This window comes from Pyrus communis, chromosome 9 (assembly GCF_963583255.1).
Source record: "Pyrus communis chromosome 9, drPyrComm1.1, whole genome shotgun sequence".
In the NCBI taxonomy this organism is placed as follows: domain Eukaryota; kingdom Viridiplantae; phylum Streptophyta; class Magnoliopsida; order Rosales; family Rosaceae; genus Pyrus; species Pyrus communis.
This window is the reverse complement of record NC_084811.1, coordinates 12,335,113-12,350,707: the sequence shown is the minus strand read 5'-3', so window position 1 is coordinate 12,350,707 and position 15,595 is coordinate 12,335,113. Positions and strand designations below refer to the sequence as shown.

Genomic DNA, 15,595 nt, shown 5'->3' with positions numbered 1-15,595 from the left:
GCAAGAAGCATCATTCATCTTACTTCAAAGTAGGCAGCATGATGGATGGAGAGAAACAGTCACTTAATCGAGCTCAAGTTTAGCCGGTAGCTTACAAGTAATTTGCTCACCTGTTATGAATGTACCATATGCACTGTAACTGTGCATTGACAAGCCGAACACATGGAAGAGCAGCCTAGACCAGCAGGTCACGACCTGGGGCAGCCGAGAGCTTTACTACCCTAACAAAGGAAAATTTAGAAAGAAGTAAAAATGCTCCTGACCGAACTATTGTACGACTTCCAGTGCAACAAAGTCATTGACGAGGCGTTCTTAAGAGACATGACCAGCATAAGCAGGTCATTTTTCACGGACAAGATCAAGTAGGCAGAGCTTCCACGCAAGTTCAACATGCCACATTTCATATCATTCAAAGGAAATGGAGACCTGGAGAGGCACCTAGATGGTCCAAACACTTCTTAACGAGTAATGAAATGAGCGTTGGAACTTGGGCCAGTACGGCTTAGTTTACCGACCCCACACAGCGATAAAGGCCCAAGCCTTGGTGGACTGTATAGCAGAATTCACGCCTAACCTAGACAACACAACATAGCAGCCTACCAATACCCCGGAGGCAACCGAGCATGCCCTAGCCATGCTTGCCTTACCCAATGGAGACTTCTGGCATTTGCACATCGACGGCACATTCAACTACAAAGGCACGAGAGTAGGCGTGATCTTCATTACCCCAGATAGTTTGATGCTTGAGCAGGCGATCACTCTAGGCTTCAAAGCATCCAACAACAAAGCAGAGTACAAAGCCTTACTAGTAGACTTCCGAATGGCAAAAGACTTGGCGGTGAAAAAGCTTGCAATTCATTATGATTCCTAGCTAATTACCAACCAAACTACTAGGGAGCACAAGGTAAAGTATCTAAAGATGACGCAATACCTAGAGAAGGTACGAAAGCAGCTGGAGGCATTTAAGACTTACACCCTCATTCAAGTTTCGCGGGCAAACAATGCCCACGTGGATGCATTAACCGGCATAGGCTCCGCCCTCGACCATCAATTTAAACACTATATTCCAGTAGAGTATTTGGACAAACCAAGCATAGAGGCAAAGCCAACAGCTGAGGTGTCACAGGTTAGTACAACTCCAAATTGGCAAGATTCTATTATAGACTACTTGGTAAATGGCCCACTTCCTACAGAAAGATTGGAGTTTAGAAATCACCAAACGAAGACAGCATGATACTACATATGGAACGGTATTCTCGTCCAAAGATCCTACACTGGGCCATATCTTTGTTGCCTAGCGTCTCCCAACGTTTGTGGAAATCACTCTGGAGGCTGATCCTTAGCACATAAAGCTCTTAATACATAATGCTACTGGCCTACTATGAATCAAGATGCTAAGGAATTAGTACAAAAATGCAACTACTGCCAACGTTGCAAGCTAATACCATCATTGCCTATTAGCGAACTACACCCACAGATGAGTCATTGACCGTTCATACAGTAGGCAATCGACCTAGTAGGGCCAATGTCACACGTTACTAGGGGTAAAGACATGATGATCATGGCAATTGACTACTTCACTAAATGGGTGGAAGCAAAGCCTTTGACAACCACAACTCAATTGAACATAGAGCACTTTATATAGAGGAACATCATCTCCCGATTTGGCATTCCCCAATCTGTCATCATAGATAACGGCCCGCAATTCGTAGGCAAAGATTTGGCGAAGTTCTTCCAAAAATATGGCATCAAGCAGCACATGTCCATGCCAAGGTATCCTCAAGGCAATATGCATGCCGAAGCATCTAACAAGACGATTCTTGACTGCCTCAAGAAATCTCTCTCCAACAAGAATGGAAAATGGCCAGAAAAACTTCTCGGAGGTCTATGGGCGTGTCGCACAACCAAACGACGAGCAACCGATGAGACTTATTTCTCCTTTGCATTTGGTTCAGAAGTCTTCATTCCTTCCAATGTCCTCGTGCTAAGTATTAGCATTATATTGCCAATCATTAAGCAGAACAAAAAGGAGAAGGCCACAAACTTAGACTGGCAAAGAAATAACGCGAGAAGGTCGTTACTCGCATTGCAGCCTACCATCAACATCTATTCTCTAGTTACAACGAAAGGGCCAAGATCTGGAAGTTCCAGCCCAGAGATCTAGTCCTAAGAAAAGCCTTCATCACTGCCTGCAGAGAAGGCTCCACAAAGAAGTATCTCATATAGAAAGGTCCATACAAGATCAGTCAAGTAAACGGTAAGGGTAGTTACACCTTCGCCATCATGAACGACAAAGAGATTGAAAAACAATGGAACACGTACAATCTCAGGAAGTACCATGCATGACCTCCCGCTACATTAAGGCTCGAGGACTCAAGTAGTTCAACGGGCACCACCTCGCAAGCCGATGACTGTTTAGTCGTTGTGCAGTTTCTACCATACAACTAAGTTTTTGTTAGTTTCACTCGTTTTCAATGAGGAATTCAAAAGTAATTTACAACTTAGCTTGGCTGCATACTTACAACAATTGATCAAACCTGCACTTCAAAAGAAGATCGTATTCTTTTTAGGGACTTATCTTAGGAATTGCACCCCTTAAGGGACCAACCATATTCTCTAGTGCGAAAGGATAAACCAATTCCCCGACACCCATATGGATTTTCTCTCTGATGCGAGAAAATAAACTATACACTCTAAATATCCAGACATGGATAAGTCGGGATGCCCTGGTGTAACTAGGTGCATGATGGCTTGCATCGGGATTCCTAGAAGTAACCACAATGGTCTTTTTTAAGGCTTAGCTAATTGAAGGATTTTTGGTCTCGTGGCCTAATACATAGGGAATCAGGCCTTAGAGATGGATGAGGCACATTATGTAGTACGCCCTATGGATGGCTGCCCTAGAACCCTAAAGCTACTACCAAGTGCACTAAAGTAGCCTACGGTTTCCAAAAGATTGCTTACGGCTTGCCCTTCAAGTAGTAAGCCATGCTAAACTTATACAACTGCATATTTTTGTGAAAGGTTAAATAGTTAACGATACTAATTCCTAAAGTGTTATGATACTTGCTTAGCAACCCCCAAAATTAGTTACATAAAGAGCAAAGAGCTCTCTCGGACTTTTACCTACGAAATTCCATACAACTGCGTACTAGCTCGTCCACTTAATGTTATAGTTGTAAGCTTCCTATTATCGTAGATCATCAACCTTCTCTTACGAAATGTCAGTGAATTTCATGTCCCATAAATCTTTAGTATATTGTGATGTAGGCCATGCAGCTTAAAAGATTGAAGAAAGCCAAAGTTAACAGCCAAGTGATCACGCGAACTCAGTTACTTCTGTAAGTAAGGCGTCTGGTTGTTGACCTTACAGCTAACAACTTTGCAAATGTTCTACATCAAAATCTACGCCTATAGGCTACGTGGGCATGTCTGCTTATAGAAGAGCAGCATGTCTGCCGCTGGTCTAAAGGTCAAAGGTTAGGTGTAAACAAACGAAACGAAGATGAAGAAAAACAAAGAAAGCACGTTTATTAAATTTTCTAGCAAAATTAATAGACAAATAGCAAAGGCCAATAGAGTTCAAGCAAAGCAAAAAACAACAAGAAAAATAAAGCAAATCCTAAAGGCTACCTAGAAGACTACTCTTCAGCAGCTTGGACATCCTACGACTACTCGGCTGCCACACTTTTAGCAACCGCCACACTCTTAACAGTGGTATCATCCAGCGCCGCCGGTTGCCACAGCCTGGGCAATAACTTCTCCAACTACTTCACCGATGGAAGCCTGAAAAGTAAAGGCAAGTAAGTCTTCTGGAGAAATAGAGGAGGTTTCAAAGTCTTTCCCAGCAAACTCAAAGTCAGATGGCCTACTATAGAGTTGATCTACATAACCCAGTTTGTAGAAATAGACCTAAATTTGAATAAGTGAAGCGTCGAGTCCAACTTTTTCACTTTTCAGCTGCTTGTTCTCCTCGAGCAGGCTAACACAGACGCGCTGTAACTTATCCACTCCCTTCTTTAGACTTTTGTTGATCTTCAATACACCTTGAAGTTCAAACAATTGGGGTTCAAGCCTATTGATGATTTTCTAGAAGTGGATCACTTAATTATAAGGAACATTAACTCTTCATCCTTTACGTAAGTAGTAGAACGAAGCTCAGAAATGGCACGCTCAATGATCTTTTGGCGAACGGTCTTAAGCTGCAGAGAAATGGGGGCAGAGACATTGAACCCCTTCAAAGTGACGAGCTTAGACTCCAACTTTTTGATCTTCTTAGTAGAAAAGCCTTAGCTGCCATAGTTATTGCAGCCTCATTGGAAGCCTTGGTATCCCCTTGGTCAAGGAGCATAGACTCGGCAGCCAAAATTGCCATTTTCATACATCATGGCAAACAGAGCAGTCTTCCTATACTGGGTCGTATACTTCGCAAAGGAACTTAAGCAAACAACCCCTCTGACGCCATCAACAAGTTTGACACACTCGTCTATGTCTTCAAGCTAATTGGGCTTCAAAAGCGCACAGATCTCAGTAGACTCTCCAGAAACAGGCTTGGTGGATTTCTTGCAACTGCCTATACGAGCAGTTTCATTTTTCTCAGCAGGTGAATCAGTTCCAGTAGCAAGAGGAGTAGGCCTTGGCGCCACTTAGCAATAAACTCTAGCTTATCGCTCTTTATAAAGCAAACTGCTCCAAAGATGAACCGGACTTAGCTCGCAATGGACGTCATGGTATAAACTTCGGCACTAAGGGCACGACGAAACTTCTACGCTGAGCAATCTTATCAACAATCGTACTAGCTATCTTCCATCTAGCAGGCGTCATAGGCTCAGATTTAGCAACCTCATCTTTCTTTCCTCTAGAAGAAGTCATATCAATCACAAGGCTCTCGGCAACAGGCACACCCTCACGAGAAACGGAGGAAGCCTTCGGCTTTTTCTCAAACGGCATCTTTTTGAGCATGCAGGGAAGATCTATTTTTTCCATTTTCATTCATAGCAAGCTCCACGACAACGATCAGACTAGCAAATACATCCACCTTGATCCGCTTTATCTCATCTCTTGGGGACATCTCACATTTTTCCCGTTGAAAAGAACTAAGCATGCCATTCACGGTACTCATCAAGGATACCTAAAGCAACGTGCACCTTCTTTATATTTGGAGAAGTCTTGGGGGTTGAGCCAAATTCCGAATCTACATAAACAAAAGAGGATAATCAACAAATCAGAAAGAAGCTTAGCAAAAACACAAGGCAGCCTAGAGACTAAGCAGTCTACTTACTGGTGATGAAAATCGTCGGAACACGCAGCTCATGGGAATAATCAGACTCCTACTCTCCACTTGTCTCCAAAGTTTCCTTGGCCCAGTCATGATTTTCTTTCCTTGAATGATCAAAGAGCTTATGGCGGGATCGTAACTGCCCAACTTCATCAATATGGCATATGTCAAAGAAGTACAAGAATACGTTGACGGTCATATCCAAGTCAAAGAATTGGCTTAGATTGAGGAATCTCACCATCACAAGGATCAAATTTGGAGAACATTAAGCGGAGGCACACTTTATGGAGCAAAGCACTTCTTGGAAAAAATGCAGCAAGGGAAAATAAATCCCAACACGAAGTAATAGGGGTGAAACTTAATAACTCTTTGAGCCCTACTATATGACTCACGGCTGCTACCCTTCTTGACACGTTTCACACGCATCCCAGACGGAATGGAGTGCCTATATGCTTCAAGGAAATCTCTGAATGAGTCATCGAAATTAATTTTGAAGTGAGCAGCCTTGAAGTAGCCCACTTTACTCAAAGACTTGCCTTGACGATACAATTGTGGCACACCATCATCACTCTTGTGGCTTGAAGAAGACATGCTCAAAAAAATTGTACAAAGATGCAAGGAAAAATTGTTAGACGGTTACAAAAAAAAAAAAAAAAAAAAAAAAAAAAGTTGCATCAGGCCCAATAGGCCCCTAGGCGTAGTCCAATTGGAGGGGGCTGGCGCCCCTATACCTCATTTTCTCTCATCTCACATGGCCCAAGTTTAGCAGGCCACAAACCAAGGCAAGGAAAGAGGCCCGAGCCTCTTTTCCTCTCTCCAACAGGGGTCTAAGCACAGTGGCCCAGACCTAAGCGCCCCAGTGCCCTGGCCCATGCCAGCCACACTCCAAGCCCTAGGCTTGCGCTGCCAACCCTCGGCCCAAGCCATGTCATGGCTCCTCAACCATGTTTTGACACATCCTCGACCCTCGTCGAGCTAAATTTCAAGCTCCGAGGCTCCTAAAAAAAACAAAAAAGACAAGGAAAATTAATTTTTTTTCCTTACCTTAGTGCGGCATGTAGATGAAGAAAGCAACGAAAGACAATCATTCATATGGGCAAGTGAAGAAGATTACTAGGGGAGGAGGAACAAATATCCTCTAACTTTCTCTCTCTTGTATGGTAGAATAAAGTGCTCTCTGAAGTTGATTTAATCATCTAGACTTAAATAGACTTTGGAAGTGATTTATTTCCCTTTCCTAGAAGGATCTAATTTCCAATTAAGTGGGAATCTACATCAAAATAAGAAACAATCTTATGTTTCCTAAACCAAGGGAAGATCTCTACACCTGCTGCTTTTTCCTGCGAGCAGCCCAATAGGTGTGGGGGCATTTGTGGAGCCAAAAATAATCAAGAAAATTATGCAGCTGACATGTGAACTTTTGGGTTAAAATGATAAAATTACCCTCAAGGCACACATGGACTTTTGACTAGCTCATTTGACTAGTCTACTGTGCAAAGTTAATTTTTATTTGCAGGATATTCCACCTTGTACCCAATTTTAGATACCATGAAGAAAATTGGGGTTCAACCACAAAATCAATTGGCAATATGGGGAGTAGCTCAAGCCTCAACCTCTTATAAGCACATGCAATGTCCATCTTCTCATGTATGTCAGATTCATTCTCAATACTATTAGTTGGTCGTGGGTTCCAACCTCCTAGGTCATGACTGCATCCTTTACGCTTTGAGGATGGGTGCATCATTCTTTGAATTTTTAAAACCATACAAATCCTCATGAACAGTATTTTTAAGGAGTTCAAAATAAATAAATTCATAATCATTAATGTACAAGTCTGAGAAATGTGAAAGCATATATAAACACTTGTGATTACATCTTCTATGCTTAGATGATGGTTATATGGTCGTTTAGATTTTTAAAACCCTCAAAATCTCATGAATAGTGTTTCTTTTATTTGAGTGCAAAATTAATAAAATTAATAATAATTATTGTAGGAGTGTGAAAAATGTAAAAAAAATAAAATAAAATACAATCACTCGTAATGACAAGCTTTACAACTTTTGTGAAGTGGTCACTCCAAAATCCGACACCATAATCCATAAACCTTAGGTTTAAATTTAACCATCAATTGCATTTACGCTATATTCTATTCACTAAATTTCATTTTTTAGATTTTCATTATATATTGATATAAAATATATTTTCTTTAATGGGTAACGGATCAGGTCATATTACTTGGTAATATTAACGGGTTGGGTCATATTACCCGTTTAATTTAACAGGTGTTACACAACACGACCCGTTAAGATATCGGATATGTCACGAAAACTACACGGACACGAAAAATGCGATACGAATGCAGGCCTAGAAAGAAACCACCACCCAATGATTTCAAGGATATAATTTTACAAGGAGAAACGGCTTGAAATTTATATTCAATGAAATAAACCTTTCAAAGTAGTAACAACATGACATTTATCACATAGTCCAAATTTGTATTTTGAAATACCCAATAAAAAAATTCCAACAATCCCCCACATATTTCAAAATGAAAATTGAATCACCAATAGGGAATTTATGAAACACAAGTTTAATGGGGACAAGGAAGTACCAAAGGAAAATGAGAATCCAACTCATCATAATTCGTCTCCTTTGGACTATAAACTAGCCTTAGGATAAGTTAGCTTTAACTCACAGACATTTGGTGAAAATGAAATTTTCTATGAACCAAGATTTTTTTATGTGAATCATAGACTAACCACCCACATTGAATTCTTAGAATTGAGCTTGTTCAAGCGGGTTGGTGCGAATAGGTTATGTGCCCACCTGGATGTTCATAAGTGCTTTAGAGAACCTGCCTAAACTTTCATAGGAAGCGGCCCCACTCCCACACTCATACAGGTGAATCCATCAAGTGTGCATTGCAGTCAAGCACACCGCCCAAATGTCGGGCTATGGAATTCAGTAGAACATAAGTTTAACCTTTCACACTGCAGTAATTGCACTATCTACACCAGAGGGATAGACTCTAAATAATAAAAAAAATATGATAGTGCATGCCTGAAGAGCAAGTGACTTGTTCTTATGAATATGAACCTACTACCTAGGATCTCCATTCACATAGGTTGGGTTACCATCACTCTTGATCGTTGCAGTAAGCATAAGTCTCATCCCCCTCGATGTAATAATCATCATTTACTTTAGTGGATTTGTCAGAGGATTAGTTAGAGCCAATTCTAACCTCAAAATATTATATCATATGTATATATGTAAGATAAATTTATATTTAGCTCAAACTCTCATAGCTGGGCTATCACCGTATATAAATACAAATAAACTGGTCTCTTCCACAATTGTGGGATAACTCAAGAATAGATATAGTAAGAACTAGTCTCTTCCATACAGGATTTTAAAACATTTGTCGTCCAATGTTACTCCTCTTTAAGACTACCAATTGGTATTTCATAATGGACCTATATCTAATTAGGTTTGCTCTAGACATTGCATCTCAACATATTAAGGTAAGTGTCACAGTAGAAATAATGTTATATTATCATACGTGAAAAGTAGAACTTACCATAAATTATCCATTAATAAAGAGTACCTCTCATATATTTGTACGCGAAATATATGACTCTCTAAGACTTTTGAATGTACGCCAAATAAGTGCTTCATCACATATGAATTCACAACTACATATTGTAGTTGTCTTGGTATCTTCTTAGCAATAAGCCTACATTTCTATTAGACTTGGTAATTTCTTAGACGATCCGTTAACACGACACGTAAACGATACGAAAATAACGAATTTCGAGTCAACACGATAACATATTGGATCGTTATCGGGTCACATGATAAGAACCCGTTAATAACGGATCCTTAACAATTTTACATGACGTTGACACATGTGTAACCCTTTTCGACACATTAGGATAAAAGTTGATTTGATGATTTTAATTTTTTAAACTACTAAAAAGCCTTACTATAAAATACAATAGCCATATGTATATGTATTATTGTATTGTTATTCTATATAAATTTAAAAAATTTAAGTTTTATTTATTTATTTTTATAGTATACTATAAGTAAAAAGTGGGATTAAAAAATTATAAAACACATTAAAAATAAAAATATCCAGTAATTTAAAAATATCAAATTTATTTTCCTTTTAACTAGATAAAATAATAAATAAATTTTATGCTTGCATTTTGGCGGCAACTTTGCTTTATTTTATTTTATTTTTTTAGCTATAGAATTGAGTGGAAATTTGTAGAAATTACCTGCGTCAGTATTAAGCAAAAGCTCACTGTGGTCCACCGTTTAAACCCAAAACCCCCCCACCTATATCAACCTCGCGGAGTGAAACGCAAACCCTCCAATTCTCGACCGATCCATAAGATCTCTCTCTTGTCGCACGGCATGGCTGAGAGCGACGCCTCCGCCACAGCAACCGCAGAACCGTTGGCGCCGTCAGAAAAGTCGTCTTCGGAGGCGTCTACCACCGCTCCTCCGCCGGCGGAGAAGCGTGAAACAAAACGGTGGGCCGACGAAGAGGACGACCCTCCGGAGGAGCCCGAGAAGAACGACGACGCGCCTGCGCCCTCTACTTCCAAGCCGGAGGTCAACCTGGCCGAATTGAAGATTACCGAGAACAAGTTCCTCGACGATCCCGAAGACTCTAATATCAGTGCCGTACGATCCCTCTCTCTCTCTCTCTCTGAAATCTTCAATTCTTAGTTTCAATTAGGGTTTTGTAGCAAATTCAGCAGGGTTAAGATTGTTGATTTTATTCACAAATTTTGTGGAATGAATTGTTTTTACTTATTCGTAAATTTTGGGGACTGAATTTGATTTAGGTTACTGACGGAGACACGCCGTACACATCCGCGAGTAGTTTCGAGGATCTGAAACTGTCGCCGGAGGTACTGAAGGGTTTGTATGTAGAGATGCAATTCAAGAAGCCGAGCAAAATCCAGGCGATCACTTTGCCAATGATTTTGACCCCTCCCTATAAAGATCTTATTGCTCAGGCGCATAATGGTTCGGGCAAAACCACTTGTTTCGTGCTCGGGATGCTCAGTCGCGTCGATCCCAATCTCAAAGCTCCTCAGGCGCTCTGCATTTGCCCCACCAGAGAGTTGGCCATTCAGGTTAAGTTTCGTTCTTTGCTTGGATTCTTGCTCCAATTTGTTCTTTTGTTTAGTCTCAAATAGAAAATATGAAAGTTTATTTTGAAGAAAGAAGTGAATATGGCGTTTTGTGAGTGCGTGCGTGTGAAAATTGAATAAAAGTAAGCTTTATAGAGCAGGAGATTTGATGTTGTTAAGTGAATGTGGTAGAATATCGAAGTTCTTCAGAAGATGGGGAAGTACACAGGGATAACTGCAGAGTGTGCTGTCCCTACAGATAGGACGAGTTCTACCTCGATGCAATCCAGGCCACCAGTTTCGGCACAAATTGTGATTGGAACTCCTGGTACAATTAAGAGATTAATGTCGACAAAAAAACTCGGTGTGAGCAAGGTCAAGGTTCTTGTTTTCGATGAGGCTGATCACATGCTTGCTGAGGTAATCAAATTCTTGTGCTTGCATATTTGTTGAACTTTAAAAGTTCTCACCTTGTCTTCTTTGTTGTTGTTCTTCATGTATGGATTGTATGTTTTTCTAAGTGTAGTGCTTATGATGAAACAATGTAAACTCAATGTAGCCTCGGGACATTATAGATCAAGGGTCATTTTTTTTATTGGGCTGATGTGATATGAACAAATTCTGGGTTTTTTAGTGTCTAAATTGGTTGATGTGATCAAGGGTTGTTCTTTGAGCATCCTCATTCCTCACTGTGGTTTTTTCGAGTGTTAATTGCTGTTGCAGAATCTAGTGCATTATTGGTACTAAGTGGAAAAGTGTTTTTGTGCAGGATGGCTTTAAGGATGATTCTTTGAGGATAATGAAGGACATAGAGAGATTTAGCTCTCACTGCCAGGTTAGTTTTATCAGGTTATGATTGAATTTTATTGCACTACAATTTTGCCTATGTTTGGTCATTGTTTTTGTACATTTGAGGTTCGGTGAAACAAGTTTTGGAATTAGTTCTCTTTTAATTCAACTACCAGCAGTGGGGGTTGACCATAAATAAAGGTTCAGCGCAAATACTTAAAACATATCCCATGTTATTTGTGTCAGTAGACTCAGTACTGTTTTCTCGAAGACTATCTAGGACTCTAGGACTGTTAATGCTGTGGTTGGATCTCTTTAGTATTGATGATAAACGTTGTTGGCTATGGAAATGAAAGAGTGGTTATACAGGCTGAATCTACCACCATTTGAACGATGAATGTTTGATGATTAAATTATTGGTTTATGTTTGGTGATTAAATTATTGGTTTATGTATGCACTCTGCAGAATATTTCCTTAAATTATAAATATTTGTATGGAGTGGGGATTGACTTGACTGCCTTCTTATGTTGCATTTGCTTCAGGTGCTTTTATTTTCTGCTACATTTAATGAAAAAGTCACAAACTTTGTTTCAAAAGTGATCAAAGGCGGTGGTAATCAACTCTTTGTAAAGAAAGAAGAGCTATCTTTGGAGGCTGTGAAGCAGTACAAGGTTTATTGCCCTGATGAATTAGCAAAGATCGACGTCATAAAAACTAAAATATTTGAACTTGGAGAGAAATTGGGGCAGAGAATTATATTTGTACGAACAAAAAATAGTGCAAGAATGTTGCACCAGCAACTTGTTCAAGATGGTTATGCAGTTACTACCATTCAAGGTGCCCTCAATGCCGAAGATAGAGACAGAATAGTCAAAGAGTTCAAAGATGGTTTAACCCAAGTTCTTATATCAACTGACCTACTCGCTCGAGGCTTTGATCAACAGCAGGTGCCTTTCACTTTCCCTCTATTCTTAACCACAACCCCCACCCCCCTCAAAATGTCTTACAAGAGTTACATGGTGACTTGATACATTTTTTTGTAGGTTAATTGTGTTGTCAATTATGATCTTCCAATCAAATATAGAGAGGGCCCCAGGACACGTGATCCTCCCGAACCTGATTATGAGGTCTACTTGCATAGAATTGGAAGGGCAGGACGTTTTGGTCGCAAGGGTAAGTTCTCATTCTGAAATTTGTATTTTGGTGTATTTTTTCCCCATACATATTGTGGCTCTTTCCATGTACTAATGTAGTTGTCAGCTTTTAAACCTGCTACTTTATTAACAAAATGTGTACCTTTTATTTTTAACTGAGGGAACAATCGTGTAGGTTTAACTAGCAAACACTTTTTTTCAAGTGCATTTTCCCTTGAAATGTGCTGGGATCATGTATGCTGTACATCCTCACGTATAAGCATATTCGTGATGGCAATTTTTTGGCTCGGTTTGATTTATGTGCTAGTTGGGCCAGGTTTGGCTGTTTAGAGTTATGATACCGGTACAGATAGGTATTTTCAATCCTAGCTTAACATTACATTACTATATTGGTTTTAAAAAGCCTTATGCAACACTTATTCTAAACACCGTAGTGGGCCCCAGAGTCTCTTTAGAAGACCATAGCTATTAGGTGCTCCCCATTGTATTGGATCTGCATATATCATTTGAGCTAGTATACAGATATTACAGTGCTACGTCGGTTTGCAGTTAATAAACGTATGAAAACGTTGACTGAGCGTTTGCATATGTTCATGTGCAGGGGCTGTGTTTAACTTGATTTACGATGATTGGGATGAATTGACCATGTCAAAGATTGAGCAGTATTTTAACAACCCAGTAACAGAGGTAATAATCTTGCACCTCATCCTACTTTAGCTTTTGATTCGAAGATGCGAGCATCTCATCCTACTTAAAAAGCTCATGGAAATCGAGTCCTGGCGCTCGATGAAAGTTCAAATCTTTCTGGTCTGTTCTTTTGTACAGAACTTTGACGTTACGGTCTCACTATCTTATTGGAGATAAACTATTAGATCAATGTGATAATTTTGGCATTACCTTATTGACTCTCTTTTCCCTTCAATTACAGGTTCAAAACACCGAAGAAGCTTTTGAAGGCGCTCTTAAAGCAGCCGGTTTACTGTAATGTAATGGTCTATGCAGCATTAGAACAACCAGTTTTGCGAAAAGGAAAGAGGCGAAAGCGTTGTATGCCCAGCCCAGCGGAGGGCATACCTTACTAAGAATATGGTTATTTATTTGTTTCTCTTTATGGACCCGCGGAGATGCTTGATGGGTTCGTTTTCTAGTGTCTGTAAATGTCACTATTATTTCATGACAAATATTCACTCATTCTAGTTAGTTTGTGCCATGTTTGTATGAAAGGTTAAATCATTTAGCGATTTTGGTAGTTGATCCATTTTGTTTGCTAGCTTTCGAGTGGATTTTCGTTGTCGATAAACCGTTGAAGTTAAGGATTGAATTCTACATATCGAAGAAAGCTCATGTGTTATAAAACCATGTCATCTAGATTAGGCGATGGAAACCTCAAAAGTGCTTCTAATTGTTTGTTTATTTTTTCTGTTCATGGTATCTGAATGAACGTTAAATCTCCAAAATGTCACGGATTTAACAACAATTTAAAATCCCCAAAATTTCAAGTAACGCGCTTCAGAAATGAACAAGACTACTGCCTTGTGCTTAATTTCTAGCCCTAAATACCACCAATCCAAAACTACAACCATTTGATTTTTCAGTCGCATCAATTCGAGCATGAAACAGAGACAATGGCTCATATAGTTTTTACTAGAGATTCAGAGAAGGCAAAATAGAACAATGGGAGGGTGGTTGCCAGTCTGATTGCGATTGTCTGCGATTGCATGCAATTCCAGTGCGATACTCGGCAATATATTCCAATGGTGTTTAAGCTGCCTACAAGCCAATTTTAGCTCAGATTTCGTAGTTATAGGCTGTGGCAGACTCAGGAGTTTGAAATGATTGGTTCAAAAAATAACTTTTGAAAATCGATCCTACTTTCATTTTTATGTTTGTCCACGACCTGTTCTCATATTTTAAGAACTTCGTATCATAATATTATTATCAATAGAATCAACACATATTTTCCCAATGTATATAATTAAGCTATCATTCAACCATTGATCTCCCATCTTATAACGATATTGACTCGTCACAATATATGTTTGGAACTTATATCTATCTCCCTATGCTTACGAACCAGAAGGTCGGGAGTGAAAGCCTTTAGTCGGCCTATGCGGATTGCTCTTTTTTCCAGGAACAAGAAGAACTAGCTCTCAACAACAGCCGGGTTCTACCATCAAAACATGCTCCGATCGCACCTAGCCAGAAATGCCAAAAAAGCTCTTTCATCAGAAACAATTAACATGTAAAATCAATGCTAATTTGACGAGCAACTATACCAAAAGATATTGTCTATCCCTTTGTCTCCACCAACTTTTGTACATGACAAATAATTCCTTTCAATCTAGAAAATTGATTATGCCAGCGGCAGAAATATAATTCGTTATACTCTTGCAAATGACGTATATGCAAATTGATGGTTTTGAGATTGAAACGATTCCCTATGTAAATAAGCTATTTCAGACTTTGATCTCTTGTAATTAGATCATATTTTAATGTCTGAAGTGGAGGAGTATTTTCCGTTGTTTTTCTCTTAAATTACCTCCCCATAACTGTTTTAAAAAATACAAGGGAAAAAGAGTCAACATATACAAGTTTTATCAAATTAACCATGACTCAACCAAAACTAAAAGGAATTAAAAAAGAACCTAATTCGGCACTACATTCTTCATTTCATTATCATAATATAAGGCCAAAAATTCAAACCATCTAAATCGAATGATTAGAAATTAACCATATAAAGCCAATTCCTAATTACGACATATAAATTCAATTCAAATGTTCCAGTGAAAAGTCAAACTAAATTAACTGATGAAATTGAATGAAACCCTAAAAATCCAAATAAATCTAAGATGAGAAAAAAAAAAAAAAAAACCAATGATTGGGAATTCGGGATTCCCTAATAGTACATGTCACGACCTGTCTCTGAAATTAAAGTATTTTAATCTTCGAAGGTGGAAAATGGCCAAACTGCTCCTAGAGGAGAAAATATTGACTTTTGTTGACTATTGAGCTCGTGACATGTATGACCTATTCTCTTAGCACACTCTCATAGTGCTCGTTGATACTAAAGCGGGAACATAAGCAGAGCGAAAATTGAAGTTAGAATGAAGATTGTACGAAAAATGAACGTTAAGAGTATTTTAGTAATTTTAAAAGTAAAGAGTAAAGAGCAAGAATAATAATGAGTGCTATTAAACCCACCCTAGTGTCTTATTTTCTCACCCAC

At 39.2% G+C, this 15,595-nt stretch overlaps 1 protein-coding gene across 1 annotated transcript; it reads left to right on the top strand.

The window, feature by feature from the left end:
* The first annotated feature begins 9,603 nt into the window (after positions 1–9,603).
* LOC137745145 (DEAD-box ATP-dependent RNA helicase 38-like) lies at positions 9,604–13,627 on the top strand. Its single transcript, XM_068485039.1, has 8 exons — positions 9,604–9,970; positions 10,135–10,428; positions 10,618–10,845; positions 11,195–11,260; positions 11,758–12,162; positions 12,259–12,388; positions 12,971–13,056; positions 13,298–13,627. The coding sequence occupies exons 1-8, from the start codon at positions 9,698–9,700 to the stop codon at positions 13,352–13,354; spliced, it is 1,539 nt and encodes a 512-aa protein (XP_068341140.1). The 5' UTR covers positions 9,604–9,697; the 3' UTR covers positions 13,355–13,627.
* The last annotated feature ends 1,968 nt before the right edge of the window (positions 13,628–15,595 follow it).

Bases quoted from the DNA above. Each gene is read 5' to 3' on its own strand.
- LOC137745145 (XM_068485039.1), top strand. From the start codon at position 9,698: ATGGCTGAGAGCGACGCCTCCGCCACAGCAACCGCAGAACCGTTGGCG. The intron at 9,971-10,134 runs GTACGATCCCTC...AATTTGATTTAG, and splicing joins AAGACTCTAATATCAGTGCC to GTTACTGACGGAGACACGCC. The intron at 10,846-11,194 runs GTAATCAAATTC...GTTTTTGTGCAG, and splicing joins CTGATCACATGCTTGCTGAG to GATGGCTTTAAGGATGATTC.